At 40.6% G+C, this 16,950-nt stretch overlaps 1 protein-coding gene across 1 annotated transcript in view; it reads right to left on the bottom strand.

Annotated features, from left to right (window-relative positions):
- Positions 1-16,950, bottom strand: part of LOC126272809 (otoferlin-like) — a 189,848-nt gene that overhangs the window by 31,201 nt on the left and 141,697 nt on the right. Inside the window, exons 16-17 of the mRNA XM_049976035.1 lie at positions 13,296-13,375; positions 7,868-8,017 (exon numbers count right to left, since the gene is read on the bottom strand). Of these exons, the coding sequence (XP_049831992.1) occupies positions 7,868-8,017; positions 13,296-13,375 (230 nt within the window). The remainder of the gene's footprint in view (positions 1-7,867; positions 8,018-13,295; positions 13,376-16,950) is intronic.

Here is a 16,950-nt window from a genome sequence, read left to right as displayed (position 1 = left end):
TACTTCCCCTCATCCCTTCCCCCTCATTTCCTCCTCCCTCCCGCGCTCCCTTCGTCGCTCCACCTACGACGGGGACACACTGCTTTCTCAAAGAGTCAACTGGTAACGCACGCCGCGCCTTTCTCCGTGGCATATCACCATCCCCCCGTAAATGGCTGCACCCGGCTCGCCGTGGGGCGGTCCAGGTATCGGCCCTTCGCCAACACAAGAGGATGTAACACTAACTAAGCAACGTGAGATTAATGATGTTAAAATGTGGCCACGCCCTAATCGGAGCACAGCTGTGTCGGGTAACCACACATAGTATGCCCGCCCCCAACACCTCCAGCAGCCAGCGTTTCCGCTAGGAAAAATCTTCAAAAAAATAAAAATGGTTCAAATGGCTCTGAGCACTATGGGACTTAACATCTTAGGTCATCAGTCCCCTGGAACTAAGAACTACTTAAACCTAACTAACCTAAGGACATCACACAACACCCAGCCATCACGAGGCAGAGAAAATCCCTGACCCCGACGGTAATCGAACCCAGGAACACGGGCGTGGGAAGCAAGAACGCTACCGCACGACCACGAGATGCCGGCGAAAAATCTTCGCTACAACAATTCTATTTAATGTCAATGCATCTCTTATAAGCGAGCATCTACTAAAATGGAAAACACAATCACGACGTTAATAAATGTCATCAACGAAAACAGTCGCAGTTTTCTTTTAGTTTTATGAGAAAAATCGGTGTAGTTTTTAGGTTCAACTGCAGGATACAGTTCATATCTGCCTCTTTCCCCTCTCCTGTTATTTTTTAACATTCAAGAAAGTGCAAAAAAGAAAACTGCAGCACTGCACCCCATTACAGATGAACAAACTGCTAAGTTCGAACTATGTACCCCTATACATGTCCAACCAGTGTCAAATCAAAAAAGGAACTTCCATTACTTTGCTGCAAAATGTCCTCATTATTTTGAAATCATTATCAGAGTAAAGATAACATGAGAGTTTAAACTCCAAACAAAAAACAATTTATGTTAAGCGATTTCTTTCAACTTGATGCACAAATTACATGGTTTCGGAGCGTCTCTCGCATTCAAACCAATCTCTGTAAATAAACTGTCAGGCACGGATGAGTTATAAATATTTCAGACAGATGAAATAATATTAGAGAACACAGCCTTTCATGCCACTTTCTCACATATCGGAAAAACAAAATCGTGTTGTGTTCGACAGCAGCAAGCAATAATTCAAGAGGTTGTTGTTATGTTGTACACTACGGCAGACCCCGTTTTGCCAGTGTGATGCTATATCGCACTGGCGTCTACAAAAAAAAAAAAAAAAAAAAAAAAAAAAAAAATCGCGAGAGCTGTCTTGTAGTACAAGTCTAACCTGGAAAGTAAGATTACAATAATTTTTGATGTACAAAAAATGAATTTATTTTTAAATATTAATATGCTTTGTAGTATAGGTCTTGCATTATTTTTCCACATGATCATCATTTACCTCAATACATTTTGTCATATGTGGGGTGAGTTTTTCAACTCCTGTGTCATAGACATCTCCCACCGCATTTTTCAGCGAGTTCTTCACTTCGATTTGCAGCTCGTCGTCGTTAGAAAAGTATTTTCTATGAAGGTGTTCCTTCAATTTAGTGGTGGTGGTTAGAGACGGAGCGCAAGCTCGGGTTAGGGAAGGATTGGGATGGAAATTGGCCGTGCCCTTTCAAAGGAACCAGCCCGGCATTAGCCTGAAACGATTTAGGGAAATCACGGAAAACCTAAATCAGGATGGCCGGAGACGAGATTGAACCGTCGTCCTACCGAATGCGAGTCCAGTGTGCTAACCACTGCGCCACCTCGCTCGCTTTCAGTTTAGTGAACAGATTATAGTCATTAGGTGTGAGATCGGGGCTGTAAGAGGGTTGGCTTAAAACATCCCAACCAAACGAAGTCAACAACTCTTGTGTTGCATGAGCAGTGTGCAGACGGACATTGTCATGAAGGAGACAGACTCACATTGTAAGCACCCTAGGACGTTTGTTTTGTATGACTCTGCCAAGTTTCATCATGGTCCCATAATATCTTGCAGTATTTATTGTTCCAACTCTTTCCAAAATAATCGACGAGTAGAACCCTTTTTCTGTCCCAAAAAACTGACACCTCGATTTTCCTCGCAGTTTGCTGAGTATTGAATTATTTGGCTAAAGGAGAATGACTATGGTGCCACTGAATTTATTGTCATTTGCTCTTGGAGTACGGTGATAACCCCAAGTTTCATCCCCTGTCACTAGAGAGTTGAGAAAAGACTCGCCTTCAGTCTCAAAACGGTCAAGAAATTCGCCAGTGGCACTGGCATTTTGTGTGCTTCGGTAATCATCTTGGGCACCCACCGAGTACGCAGCTTCTGATCATTTAGGCGATCAATTACGATTTCATGAACAACAGTTCGTGAAATGTTTGGACAAACTGCATGCAGGTTGTCAACTGTCGAACGGCAATCAGAGAGAAGATGATCTTCAATTTTCTGCGCCACATCATCAGTCACAATGGACGGCCTTCCTCTTCTATCTCCATCGTGAACTTCTGTCCTTCCAAAACTTTAATTCCGTACCCATTTCGCAACATGTTGCCTTGACGGCCTCTCCATAAACTGAAAGAATTTAGCAATGAATCACAGCGACTTTCATGGCCCTAGCATTTAGGTAGCGAATTACAGCGCGCATTTCACACTTCGTGGCAGCCAGAATGAGAACGCTCATTTCTAACAGTACTAATCGATGAGCTATTGAGTATTGGGAATGTGCGTTCCCTGTGCTGGCTTCCCGCTACACGGCAGTGATACCAACTTCCCTCACGGACATTTCATGGTAAAGTTACATGACTTGTAACGTTAAATTCCGGATTACCCTCGTAGAACCTGCTACAAGATTTTACCACATCTCTCTCTCCGATACATCAAAAACAAATACCGTTTGCATGCTTCCATTCGACACGTTTTGCTCCATAACTCCCCTCTGTCGATCTGCCTGTAAAGTTTCTGTCATCCAGCAGACAATCAGTCGCAATAGCAGCAGATTCTTGTGTTCTAGTTTGGTAAGCAATTTGATCATCAATGCCTGTTTCACACAAACTAGTCACATGTCGGGAAAAACATTATCATTTCTATGTTCCACAATGAGCTATAATTCAAGTGGTGTCTACTTTATAATTAGAAGTTATAAAATATAAAACAACACAGGACTTGTTGTAATATCTATTTTTAAACAAGCAATTGCGATCGAGCGGTTCTAGGTTCTTCAGTCCGGAACCACACGGCTTCTTCGGTTACAGGTTCGAATCCTGCCTCGGGCATGGCTGTGTGTGATGTCCTTAGGTTACTTAGGTTTAAGTAGTTCTAAGTTCTAGGGGACTGATGACCTCAGATGTTAAGTCCCATACTGCTTAGAGCCATTTGAACCATTTTGCAGTTGTGACAATAATAATAAAAACAGTCATGATTCCAAGAGAACAGATACAGATAATTTCTGTTAGCTTTATGAGCAGAATCGGTGTAGTTTTGAGAGGACTATATCTATCCAAACTTTAACCAATTATACCACTCCTTGTAATAGAATCTCCTATAAAACTTTACCATGTCCATCTCTTCTGATATATCGAAAAAAACAAACACCGTCTGCGTGTTGACATCGCGCATATTACATACACACCAATCACTCCACTGAAGCAGGTGGATAGTTGGCGAAGTCTTATACAGACCTGCATCAAGTTATGGTTGGTTGGTTTAAAATGGGGTGGGAAGGGACCAAACTGCTTGGTCATCGATCCCGCATAACGTTTTGTCGATTGCACTGGACGAAGGCCATAATCAACAGATGTTCAATTAAAAGAGAGGGGTTCCTATATTGTTCCTTGATGAGCAGTTTAATTCATTGTTTATATAGCTGTTACACATCCAGGCATTGAATGACTGCAGCATTGTACAGCAGCAGGCACTTTTCTTTTCTACCATGACTCTGAGGTCTGTGTTAAAATCGACATTAACACATTTCGATCCATTGGCTCTCATAGAAAACTGAACATCACATGGCGTAAATTCTGCAGCTCCCACAACACACAGGATGAATAAAACTGAGAGGCGATGTTTCTCGTTGACAAACATGTGGAAGGCATCGCAACATATGGAAACTGGAATAGTTTGCGGCATTGTATCCTATACATGTAATCTCATCTTCCACAGTAACTGGATAGCGGATGTCTTGGTGTTCCATCTGGAAGAGCATTGTCTCCTCGTTGTACAGTCATGTATATGATTACTGTTCCAGGGTTGACTGTCGCCAGATGGTGCTGTTCACAACATGCGTGAGCTAGTAGAAATAAAGAGAGGTTCTGTTATCTTATTGGTGAAAAAAAGAGAAAAGTGTAGATCGCATGACAGCATCACCTAAAAATGCTATAATGTTAAATCCATATTGATTCAGAACTATAAGTCTTGCAGAATTCAACGATCCTAATACCCTAATGCAGGATATATTTGTCCAACATCAATCATACAACCACCATGCAAGTTTCCTAACCCAGTCACTATGGTGACAAACTTTAAAATGATAAAACTACCTCCTTCTATACTATTCTGATGTCCTAGAAAGGCATCCTCAGTGTATATCTCCCCCTGAATTAAGTCAGGAGACTGCTGTTCTGTCTCTTAGGAAACTAATGGATTTTACATGTCTTTTCAAGTAGGAAACGTAAGTACCCTCAATCACACTTCTCGCATTATTTGTACTTATTAATATACATTAAGTTACCACCAATGCCCTGCGAAATGTATCCTGCAGTCAAAAGTAAAAACAATACCGATTTTGCTCATAAAACTAAAAGAAAATGGACTGCACCTATTTTCGTGGAATGTGGACATTTATTACGGTCGTAATTCTGTTTTCCTTTTTAATAGATGCTCGCTTGTAAGAGATGTGTTGACGTTAAATGCAATCTTTACAGTGAACTGTTTTTTCCTAGCAGAATGGCTGACTGCTGGAGGTATTGGTGGTCGGTCTGCTGTGTGTTGTCGCCCAACGCAACTCCGCTCTGGCTAAAGCGTGGCTACATTTTAACATCGTTTATTTTACATTGTTTAGTTGGCGTTACATGCTTTTGTCTTGGCAAAGAGCCAGTGCTTGCACCATAGCCTCAAGGCGGTATGGGTGCAGCCAGCGACCGCAGGGGATAATGGTATGCCGCAGAGAAATATGTGGAGTGTGGTAGCAGTTGCATGTTTGAAAAAGCTTGTGTCTTCACCGTAGGAGGTAGGAGTGCGTATTATATCGCTAGTTACTGGCTGTACGTCAAGGAGAATGTAAGTTCAACTGCCCCTCTGTCCTGTTGCAGTCTTCTGGGACGACGATTTTCCCCAGCACATGTGTTGTATTATGACCTGTTGATTAGAAGTGTGATTTTTTTCATGGCAATTTCGTTGTCTAAGTAGAACAATGAAGCATTTTCCATCAGTTGTGGCAGCAAGTGTTGGCTTCAATTACCTGGGCTGCAGGCTGATTGTCGAGAAATGCAGGGGGAGACATCTGTAGCGAACTCCGATATCAATAAGTGATAGATGCAACCCTCAGCTGTATGCTTACAGGTAATACACTTAATAAATTACACTCTATCCAACACCAGCAACTCATCAATTGAACACTATTCCACCAAAAATAAAGATAGTACCTTTCACTCATTCATTTTTACCACCAGCTTGTAGGTGAAGCAAAGAGTTTGAGTACATATGCTCCTAGTTTCGAGTGGTATTGTGAAATATTTTCCCAGCAGGAAGATACAAGTTGTATGGCGTCTTCAATTTTTGAACTGTATTGAGATTCTAGGCACTCCTTGTGTAGCGCTATGCATATAGTTATGTAGTTAGGACCGATTTTATGATTAATTACGTATTAGAACCTATTTTCACTACTTGAGTTTTCCAACCAAAGTAAATAAAGTACACTAACCTGACATTCCTCTTGTGCATCTAGACAGTTTCCATGTATTGCATGTATTGGGGCGGGGGGCGAGGGGGGGGGGGGGGGGGGAGTTGCACTTGGGTTTTCCGTTCAAAACGACCACATCTGAGTCCTGGAAAGGGCAGAGTCATTTTAATTTCCTTGCCAAATCCCGGGTGGGGGGTGTAGTGAGACATCAGCACAGCTCTGAGACAAAGAAATTCCCCCCAAAATTCGAGATTCTTTATGAATGATTGTTTAACAGCGGGTAATATTGCAGCTAGTAATATTAATAAATTTCGCAGCAGTACAATATCTGCAAGCATATATGATGATAGTAGTATTTCATATCTAGTGCTTTCTAATTTTAAATATGTACGGAGCATCTACAGAAAATTTTAACCTCATCATAAATAATATTAAAAATCTATTGGCATATTTAACAGAAAACAACAAAGAAATGGAGATTGATTATGGTTTCATCACATATTTCTGAGACACTTCTTTCGAAATGAATTTCTGGCAACCATTGAGCTTCTTTAATTCCTATCACAAAGTTGCAGACTAGCACAGCCTAATGCTAAAACCAATAATTGATAAGACAGGTCTAATAAATAACACAGTCCTAAAAAACAATATTCAAGGTATCGCCAACGACAGTGTGCAGTTACTTGTATTAATTATTAGTATTATTCTGGATACAGAACTAACTATATCTGAGTTAAAGACAATACTTAATAAGCTAAAAATTCAGAATATTTTTAAAGAGAAATGCCATGGAAAGCAACAATATTAAGACAGCATGCAATATAGAGCACGTGAAAATTGGTAGAACCAACAATTAAAAGAAGCAGGTAGCTTTAAGATTATGTCGCCATTATTAATCGAGAGACGATTATGTTACTATCAACGTTCACTCCACTTGTTTCTCGTTTTGTCCAATGGGGCGTTAATTTTAAATTTTTGGTGCAAGTTTTCGTGATGCGTCTGCTAGTAAGAAACTAATTTGATGTGTGTGTGTGTGTGTGTGTGTGTGAGAGCGAGAGAGAGAGAGAGAGAGAGAGAGAGAGAGAGAGAGAGAGAGAGAGAGAGAGAGAGACAGCCGCGGTGACCGAGCAGTTCTAGGCGCTTCGGTCCGGAACCACGCGACTGCTGCTGTTGCAGGTTCGAATCCTGCCCCGGGCATGAACGTGTGTGATCTCCTTAGGTTAGTTAGGTTTAAGTAGTTCTAAGTTCTAGGGGACTGATGACCATAGATGTTAAGTCCCATAGTGCTCAGAGCCATTTGAACCATTTTTCTGTTGCAAATAGTGTTTTGTTACATAGTATTGTGTATTCGATCCAAATTCTCCTTCCATGTCTAACTTGTTTTCGTGTGTGTTAGCAGCCTTCTATTGTAATCTTCTGGTAGAGACTTATAGTCTCTCTGATGAGCACTTATATTGAGTGAGTGTCTCTCTCCATATGTTTCCCACACCACTTTGCGTTTGTCTTTATATGTATGAATGTCTCTGTGTGCTCTATTGTGTTGAATACCTGATACAGGGCGGTGCGTGAAACTGCTTTCACACTACACGCTTCCGGCAGAGAAAGGAGTGAAGATTATTTCGACATTGTTCCATGAAAGTTTGCATTGGTCGTGACTACGAGAGTGCCCTGAAACTGCTGCTGTGGAGGGAAATTACTCTCTATTTTCTGGACAGCCTGAAAAACCGTTAAACCTTCTGAGAATTTTCTAATCCTACTGCACATGAACTCTGTCTCTGCTGTGAATGGCTTTTGTACTTACTTTTCTATTGTTACGCGATCCACTTGGCTTAAATCTGTTTAGGAGGAACTAATTACATGTTACCACCGAACGAGCCACGCCAGCTGGGCGTAGAACAGAGGCTGACCTGCGGCAGTGAGGCGTAGTACTTGGTCCACCAGTCGGGGGCTTCGATTTCTTCTTCGGCAATGGTGGGAGCTGCGTGCTTACGGCGCCACGCCAGTCCCATTCCGAGGCGACCCTTCTTACTACGCTCAGGTTCGTCTTTCTTTGGCTCCTACGGCATTAGTAAATCCGAACACGAGGTTTTCACACTGTTAAAAGTAAGTTTTGTACGCCCCATAGCCCAGACATGGAAACAGAGAATCATAATAATTTTGTGTCTGTGACGTGTATTATTCAGCTGGCAAAAAAGTAAAAATGTTTGAGTTTTTTAAATTATAAGTGTAGCGCGAATGGAAATTCGCAAAAAGTTTGTTAAAAATATTCACTGTATTCTACTTTAAATATCTTTAAGATTTTGTTTTAAATTGATGTAGGAACGTAGAGAAAATGTAGAAATTGGAGAATACTTGTGTGACAGATATTCAAAACGCAACAAACTAAGGCAAAAACTGTAAAAAGTACGAGAACATAAATACATTGAGTTTGAAATGGTTTGTGCAATAAGAAACACTCCTGGTCTGAAATAATATCAGCAGTGTAATGTCAATCACAGTTACAATGAAAGATGTCCCACTCACGGAGAAAATGAAGAAGTGATAACGTGATTCAGTTTTCCGGCTTCTGATAACTACATTCTATTGTGAAATTTCTTAAAAGTGACAGACTTCCAGGTCTTAGCTTCTTCTACTTGACAATAAAGTAACGATGAAAAATCGACAGCTAATTATGTCACTTTATTTTTCTTCTATAATTTATCCGCAGTTTTTGGAATGCAAGAGGTCAAAAGATACGGTAGCGTTGTACTTGGTTGTTCTAGGTACGTCGAATGTAGATTCTCATTGTATTGTCAAGATCAATACTATATAATTTTACAACGTACAGGACTTTGTTCTGAACAGTAACTGAGGATCGGAAAACAGAGACAAACCGGTCATGCAGCTTCTATGAATATAGTTCTATAATGTTCTTTTCTTCTAACCCTTTCGAAATTCGTTTAGGTGAATATATATTAGATGATTAACTGAGTGCTTTCATAGAATTGTACATGCAGTGGAGCTGAATCTGTAATAATTTGTACGTTTGCATATTTTGCACTACATTAGTCTCTTTTAGTAGTATACTTCCTTCAGCTAAGCCTTGCACATTTTTCTTAGCTATCTGGCATTATTTTCATTATCTATGATGTATAGAAAATGTTTTCAAGTTTTTTTTTGAGTTGGCTTTTGAAAAATATAAAGCTTTTTCCCAACGTCTATTAGTTCTGCTTCTTCGGCATTTCAGCCACCCCTATGGTCCAGCGGTTCCAAACCTTTTTGTGTGCAGTCAGATATTAAATAGTACAGCCCCCTTCCTCACCACCACCGCCGTCAATATCAGCGCCTAACTAAACTTTAAAAAGAAAAATAATTTTCTTGGAGCTTTTATTTTTAAAACGACGAACGATAAATACTTAGTTTTCATATGCGTTCTACTAAAACACTAACACGAACAGTTCGCTTATTTTAAACAACCTGTTTTATATACATATATAGAATTGGAAGCCATTCTGAGTGCATTACGAGTGCTTCCTACAATTCCTTCTTAAAAAAGGAAGCTAATTATCCGTATTGAGGGTAGATATTTGTTACAAAACATGACTCCTCTGCACCGAACCCCTCTCTAACGACACTTTCTTCACCCATACCCTGCACCCCTATTTAAAATCAACCAAATTTAAATGTGTATATCATACTTATCCGCCCTCCCCCCCCCCCCCCCCCCCCACCGCTCTTTGTAAATCACTTGATCACTGGATTTCTTGCTTCTGAACTAGTACAAGTTGGCATACTTCACACTCCCAATGCTTTGCGTTTGAGCACTGTTCACTAACAATAATTACAATTAATATAGTGTTCAGCAGTATAGTAGCCAATATGTTATCACTGTTGTATTGTGATGCCAATTTGTTCGATTATCTGTTGCGAAGTACTTAAGGAAGCAGAGAAGAAATTTCTTGTCTGAACTGTGAGAAAGCATTGCCATGAGATAGTGAAGCTTCTATTAGGTGCCTGCCGGGGTGGCCGAGCGGCTCTAGGCACTACAGTCTGGAACCACGCGACCGCTACGGTTGCAGGTTCGAATCCTGCCTCGGACATGGGTGTGTGTGCAGTCATTAGGTTAGTTAGGTTTATGTAGTTCTAAGTTCTAGGGGACTGACAGCCTTAGAAGTTAAGTCCCATAGTGCTCAGAGCCATTTGAACCATTTTTTTTTATCACGTGTACGTCTCACTTCTTTGTCGTACGTGCTCAGTACGAAGTACCAAGCATGTGTTCATTAGGTGAATTACGTGAGGAAGATGTTGTTCATACATTCCTCTCACAAGCTGTAATCTAAAACACATCGTGTCGTGCATTTATGCTAGTATCTGAAAATTTAAATTACTGGCAACTTATTTAGTCTGTACCCTAGTCTTACGAAGTAGTGATAACAGAAATGATATTTTACCAGCGATTTAGTTTCGTGACTAAAATACAATCCAGTCCCGTTTGTTTTTGTGGTCAAACCAACCTGTGTCCATTTTGCTACGCTACTTTCTATACGCGCTGTGCAGTCGCCCTAGTCACTAAACCCTATCCTTATTTGGATAATTAATGCCAGCAACACTCTCGCAGATGCAACAAGGCAGTGTTCTGAAACACATTCAGTGCCTCGCTGCAGTACGATCCAGACACTTTCAGAACTTGTCAGAGCGTGTTATACTGCCTGTGATTATGAATATGTGTGCACCAGTAACGTGTCAGCAATGTGTCGCGCGATTGTTTGTCTGTACTTATGGAACAATAAATGCACGATCTCATGACTTCGTTATTGGTACCAGACACACTAAATCAGATGTGTTCCGACGACAGCGCGTCTCAGACTGTAGTTTTATCAGTTGGAGTCAAAGGTTCATTATCTCCGTTCAGATTATAAAATATACTAGTCTTTGTCATTATGGAAATTGCCATACCTATACACTATACACTGAGGTGACAAACGTCATGAGTACCTCCTAATATCGTGTCGGACCTCCTGTTGCTGGGCGTAGTGCAGCAACTGGACGTGGCATGGACTCAGTAAGTCGTTGGAAGTTGCCTACAAAAATATTGAGCCATACTACCTCTATAGCAGTCCGTAATTGCGGAATTGTTGCCAGTGGAGGTATTTTGCACGAACTAACCTAACGATTACGCCTTATAAATGTCCGACGGGAAACATGTCGAGCGATCTACGTGGCCACATAATTCACTCGAATTGTCCAGAATGTTCTCCAAACCAATCGCGGATAATTGTGGTACGTTGTTGTCTAGGAACATGAAGTCCAAAAATAGCTGAAATGATATCCAAGTTGCCGAATATAAACATTTTGAGTCAATGATCGGCTCACCTGGGCCAGAGGACCCACTATATTCCATGTACACACACCCCGCAGCATTATGGAGCCACCACCAGCTTCCACAGTGTCTTGGTGACAACTTTGGTCCATGGGGTCTCCGCCACATTCGAACCCTACCCTCAGCTCTTACCAACTGAAATCGGGACTCATATGACCAGGCCAAGGTTTTCCAGTGCCTAGGGTCCAACCGATATGCTCTCGAGCGTAGAAGAGGTGCTGGAGGACTTATCGTGCTGTTAGTAAAGGTACTCGTGTCGATCGTCTGCTGCCATAGCCCACTAACACCGAATTTTTCCGCGCTGTCCTAAGAGATATGTTAGTCCTATGTCCCACATTGAGCTCTGGTCTTATTTCACGCAGTGTTATTTGTCTGTTGTCACTGACTACTCTACTCAAATACTACTGCTCCCGGTCGTTAAGTGAAGGCCGTCGTCCACTGCGTTGGCCGTGGTGAGAGGTAATGCCTGAAACTTGGTATTCCCGGTACACTCTTGACGCTGTGGACCTCAGAATATTGAATTCCCTAGCGATTTCCGAAATGGAATGTCTCATGAGTCTAGTCACAACTACCACTCCATGTTCAAAGTCTGTTAATTGCCCTCATCGGGCTACAATCACGCTGGAAAAAATTTCACAGGAATCACCTGGTACAAATTACACCTCCGCCAATGCACTGCTCTTTTATACCTTGTGTACGCGATACCACCGCATCTGTATACGAGCATATCGCTATCCCACGACTTTTCTCTCTTCAGTGTACGTCCGTACGGTTTGGATGTAAAAAGCCGCTGTGGTCAGTTATATAATTTACTTCTTTCTCACGCCGAATGAGTGTAGACCTTCACGCTTGAATTTTTTGCATGTGGCCAAACACAGATATTTATCCACAGTGGTCTGAAGATACGAACTCAAAATCAATCCTGCATATCAGAATTATTTAGATAAACCAACTTTTTTATTATTGCATCTGAAGTGTAATCTCTGAAAATCTCTGAAAACCCATGAGACCTTTACCAACTACTTCTATTCCTAGTATTCGCAAATAAAAAAATCTTTACTTTTTTAAATTGTCGTTGCTGATATTGTGGTCTTATGCCTGTTGACTAGTCTGATTCATCTATCCAAGCTAATATATTTTTCGAAGAGAAATCTTAGGTCTGAAGCTGCAGACTCTTGCTGAATGCATGACTGGAATATGTGACGATTAGTTTATATTCTCTGGTGCTAAGCTTTTATTGTTACATAATGGACTCTAGTTAAGGTTTATTAATTTTGCCGTCAGAAGGAAGTATATAGACTGCGTTTCGTAAAATGCATTACTTTGCTCTTTCCTACATATGTTACAGCATGAAATATTATCTTGATTGCGAAAATATTAGTGCAGTCACTGCCAGAGTACTCGTGTAGTCAAATGTTATATTACACGTTCACATCATCCTTTATAATAACACTCCAGAGCTCAAAGACGTAAACTGCTTCAGTACCAACAAATACAGCACCGAAGCAACGTAGTCAATAATAGTAATTTGTCCTAAAACAATATCTAGATCTGTAATATCTGACCACTATGTATCAGTTGTGTACCACGAGCATTTTCACGGATGTTAGAAAGTCTTGCCACACTAGTGAAAATCTAACGGTATATTCCCCGATTATTCTAAGTAATGTAAGAAATGAATGTAAATAAGATAATACTCTGTCATATACGATATACGTAAGGGCTGCTCAGTATAATATTTCTGATAGTGACTATTTCATAAGATCATACCAAACGAGTTACAGATGTTACATATTTCGAATATCCAATAGCGTATTTGTAGATGGGATCATGGCATATTAATCGAGATGTGCAATATTTAACATTACAAATATCATTTACGTACAATATTATTGGATTAATTTTCAAGAGAAAGTTTGTTTTAATACTCTACGGATAGGGACAGTTGTGTCTCTTCGTATTAAAAAATTAAATACCTGTATTTCTTGTAGAAGTTTCTCCTTATCGTCCAGCGGAGTTTTTCTACACCGAAAGAAGTCCCACAGTTTCTTTTTTTCTAAAGCAATGGAAAAAAGATAGTTGAATGCCACATAATATCGCTGAAAAACTCCTTAACTGCTTTATATACAAAAGAATGGAGTGCAAATGTGAGGCAAACAGAGTGACGGAAAAACGATTCTCTACAAGCCTATGTTCGAGCCCTAATTTCTCTCGACTTATCTTCGTGGTCCTTACTCGAAATCTATGTTGGCGGCCGTAAAATCCTTCTGCTGGCAGCTTCAGATGTCGGTTCTCTAAATTTTCTCAATAGTGTTCCTCGAAAATAACGTCGCAATCCCTCCAAGGATTCCCATTTGAGTTCACCAACAATCTCCGTAATTCTTGCTTGCTGATCGAACTTATCGATAATAAATCTACCAGTACGGCTCTGAATTGCTTTGATGTCTGCTTGTAATTCGACCTGGTCGGTACCCCAAATACTCCATCAGTGCTCAAGAATGAGTCACGTTAGTGTTCCATATGCCGTCGCCTTTAAAGATGAGGTAGAGTTTTCTTAAAAAACTCTGCCAATAAGACGAAGTCGAGCATTCGCCTTCGCTACAACATACCTAAGGTGCTCATTCCATTTCATATCGATTTTCACCTTTACGCCTAGATATTTAATCGGTGTAACTGTGTCAAGTTGCATGCTACTAATATTGTACTTGAACGTTAAAGGATTTTTCTTCCTACTCGCCCGCATTAACTCACATTTCTCTACATTTAGAGCAAGCTGTCATTCGTCACACCAACTGGAAATTTTGTCTGAGTCGTCTTGTATCCCACAGTCACTCAACTTTGACATCTTCCCATACACCACAGCATTATCAGCAAACAGCTGCAGATTCTTGCCCACCTTGTCCGTCAGATCATTTATGTATAGAGAACAACGCGGTCCCATCACACTTCCCTCGGGCACTCCTGACGATAGCCTTGTCTCTTTATGAACACTCACCGTCGAGGAAAACCTATTGGGTTATTTAAAAACCCTTCGAGGTCTCTTATCTGGGAACCTAATCCGTATGTTCGGTTCTTCGTCAACAGTTTGCAGTGAAGCAACGTGTCGAACGCTTTCCGAAAATCAATGACTGTGAAAGGTTTCAACATTTCATGAGAGAAAGGGCAAGCTCAATTTCGCACGAGCGACGCTTTCTAAATCAGTGCTGATATTAGGACAGAAGCATTTCTGTCTCAAAGAAAATTCGTAGTATATTCGAACACATAATGTGATCAATAATTCTTCAGAAAAACCAATGTTAAGAATATTGGCCTGTAATAATGCGGCTCCGTTCTTTTACTTGTATTATATACGGAAGCCATCTGCGCTTTTCTCCTGTAGCTTGGGCCTTTGCGACGGGCGAGAGATTAGCCATAAATGCAAAGTAAGTAAGGTGCCAGTGCCATAGAGTACTACCGGTAAAACCGAATTGGGATTCCTTTAGGATCTAACGATTTATTTCCTTTAATCTCCTACAGTTGCTTCTCTACGTCAGGGATGCTAATTTCGGGACTCTGTGGGAGAATCAAATGACGTTTTGTTTGTACTATCCTCCTCAATGAATTATTTATTAAAAGTGAAATTCAAAACGTCACCTTCCCTTTTGCTGTCATGTAATGCCACCCAAGATTGATCGTCAAGTGACCAGATAGAAGCCTTCTAACCGATTAGTGACTTTCTGTATGATCATAAATTTCTCCGTTTCTCGGCAATATCTTTCACTAAGTTAAACCGGTGGAAGCTGCGCGCTTCGCGCATTGATCTTATTATGGACGAACGAATTTCAATTAAGTTTTTTCTGCCGACATTTGCGCTTCCTTTTTTGAACCGAGAGTGCACCAATCTCTGTTTCCTCAGAATTTTCCAAATATGATTATTAAACCACAGAGGGTCTCTTCCATTCTTAACCCACTTACTTAGCACATACGTATCCAGAGTGTGATATACAATCAATATAAACGTAGCCCACAATTCCTCTGCACCCGTCATATTGAAGAAAAATTATGTCCTATGTGGAATGCTAACACCGGCTTATCTGCTATTTTCTGGCATAAATAGTTCCTAGCACACTTGATGGATTTATTAACTTAGCATGGTTTAAGATATCTCCATTACGTGTGGGTTGTCTAACCTGTTATTCGAGGCAGTCTTCGGTAACGTGATCCATACCATCTGCACTGAATCCATAGACAGCTCTGTTTATACTCGTTAGAATAAAAAACCCTCCAACTAATAATACATGATTTGGATATTTCCGCGCTACTGCGCGTAAACTGTCCTTGAATGTTACAACTGTTACGCCACAATCAGGTGGTCGGTAAAAACAACCCTCGCCCTGATATTCGTTTCCATGTAACTTAACACTCAGACTCAATTTTGACCTCAGTGGACACTATATTGTCGTCGACAGTAATGAAAACCCCCCCTCATACGGCGTCTAATCCGTCTTTTCGTTATACGTCTATGTTTCGCTAAAGATTTTGGAGCTTTCTACTTCAGGTCTCAGCCAGCCATCTGTTCCGATAATATTTTGAGCGCAACTTTCCTGGAAAGCAGTAAGTCCAGGAACAATTTAATAATACTGCGACTATTTACTTTTAAAACTTCGACAGTCGTTGTGTCTGTACTTTGTACGTGATCTGATTTCACTCTCTGCGAATCGACTGGCTAAAGTTCATCAGAGCACCTTAATCTACCGCTTAGCCTAAAAAATCCTCATGTCCACTCCACAAGTACTCTGCTACCAAAGTAGATGCTTTCCTTGTGTAGTGTTCCCTGATCTATCAAGGAGAGCCCTGCAGTTCTCCACCCCACTGCGCACGTCCAGAAATCTGTAGACCTGACCGCCACAGAATCGACGAAGCCTCTGGTTGACACCCTGCACTCGGCTCCAAACTAATGGGCCACGATCGATTCTTGGTACGATGTAGGAAATCGTGAGCTCCGCTTAATTTCCACGAGGGAACCGAGCAGTCTTCACCATTCCCGCAAATCGCCTGCAGGTACGAGGACAGCCTCACAACCCAAGCGACGGGCGGCATTGGTGCCGACACGCGCAATATCTTACAGAAGACTGCACACTGCACTCTCTTCTTTATAATTGCATATGATTATATTAATGCATAAATACATAAATAAGCCCTCCATGCAAATATAATTAACATTTTAAAAGAAATAGCTCCTAGCTTCACAAAAGAAATACTTTTAAACTGTATGCAATAGTTAAATGTACAAACTGCAACTTACGTTTACTTTGTATGAAAGTTTTCTTTATATGTGAACGCATAAGTATGCGCTGAATACAAATAAAGTCAACAGTTTATAATAATTAAGCAGGGGATTCACGAAAATTATTTTTGCACTGTATCCAATATTCTTATGTTCAAACAGTACTTTATTTAAAGAATTCCTTTTTTTGTGGTAGATTGTTCCATTTCCATCATTGAACCACAGGATAAATTAATCACTTTTATACAGCTGGCAACACATGGCTCTTATGAAATAGTCTTTTTGAATCTTTAATATTCCTCACACCAGAGCACTTATTCACAATGAACTGGTTAGTTTTCAATCATGAAAGTTATTTTTGTCTT

This window comes from Schistocerca gregaria, chromosome 1 (assembly GCF_023897955.1).
Source record: "Schistocerca gregaria isolate iqSchGreg1 chromosome 1, iqSchGreg1.2, whole genome shotgun sequence".
NCBI lineage: Eukaryota > Metazoa > Arthropoda > Insecta > Orthoptera > Acrididae > Schistocerca > Schistocerca gregaria.
This window is presented reverse-complemented; position numbering and strand designations above follow the sequence as displayed.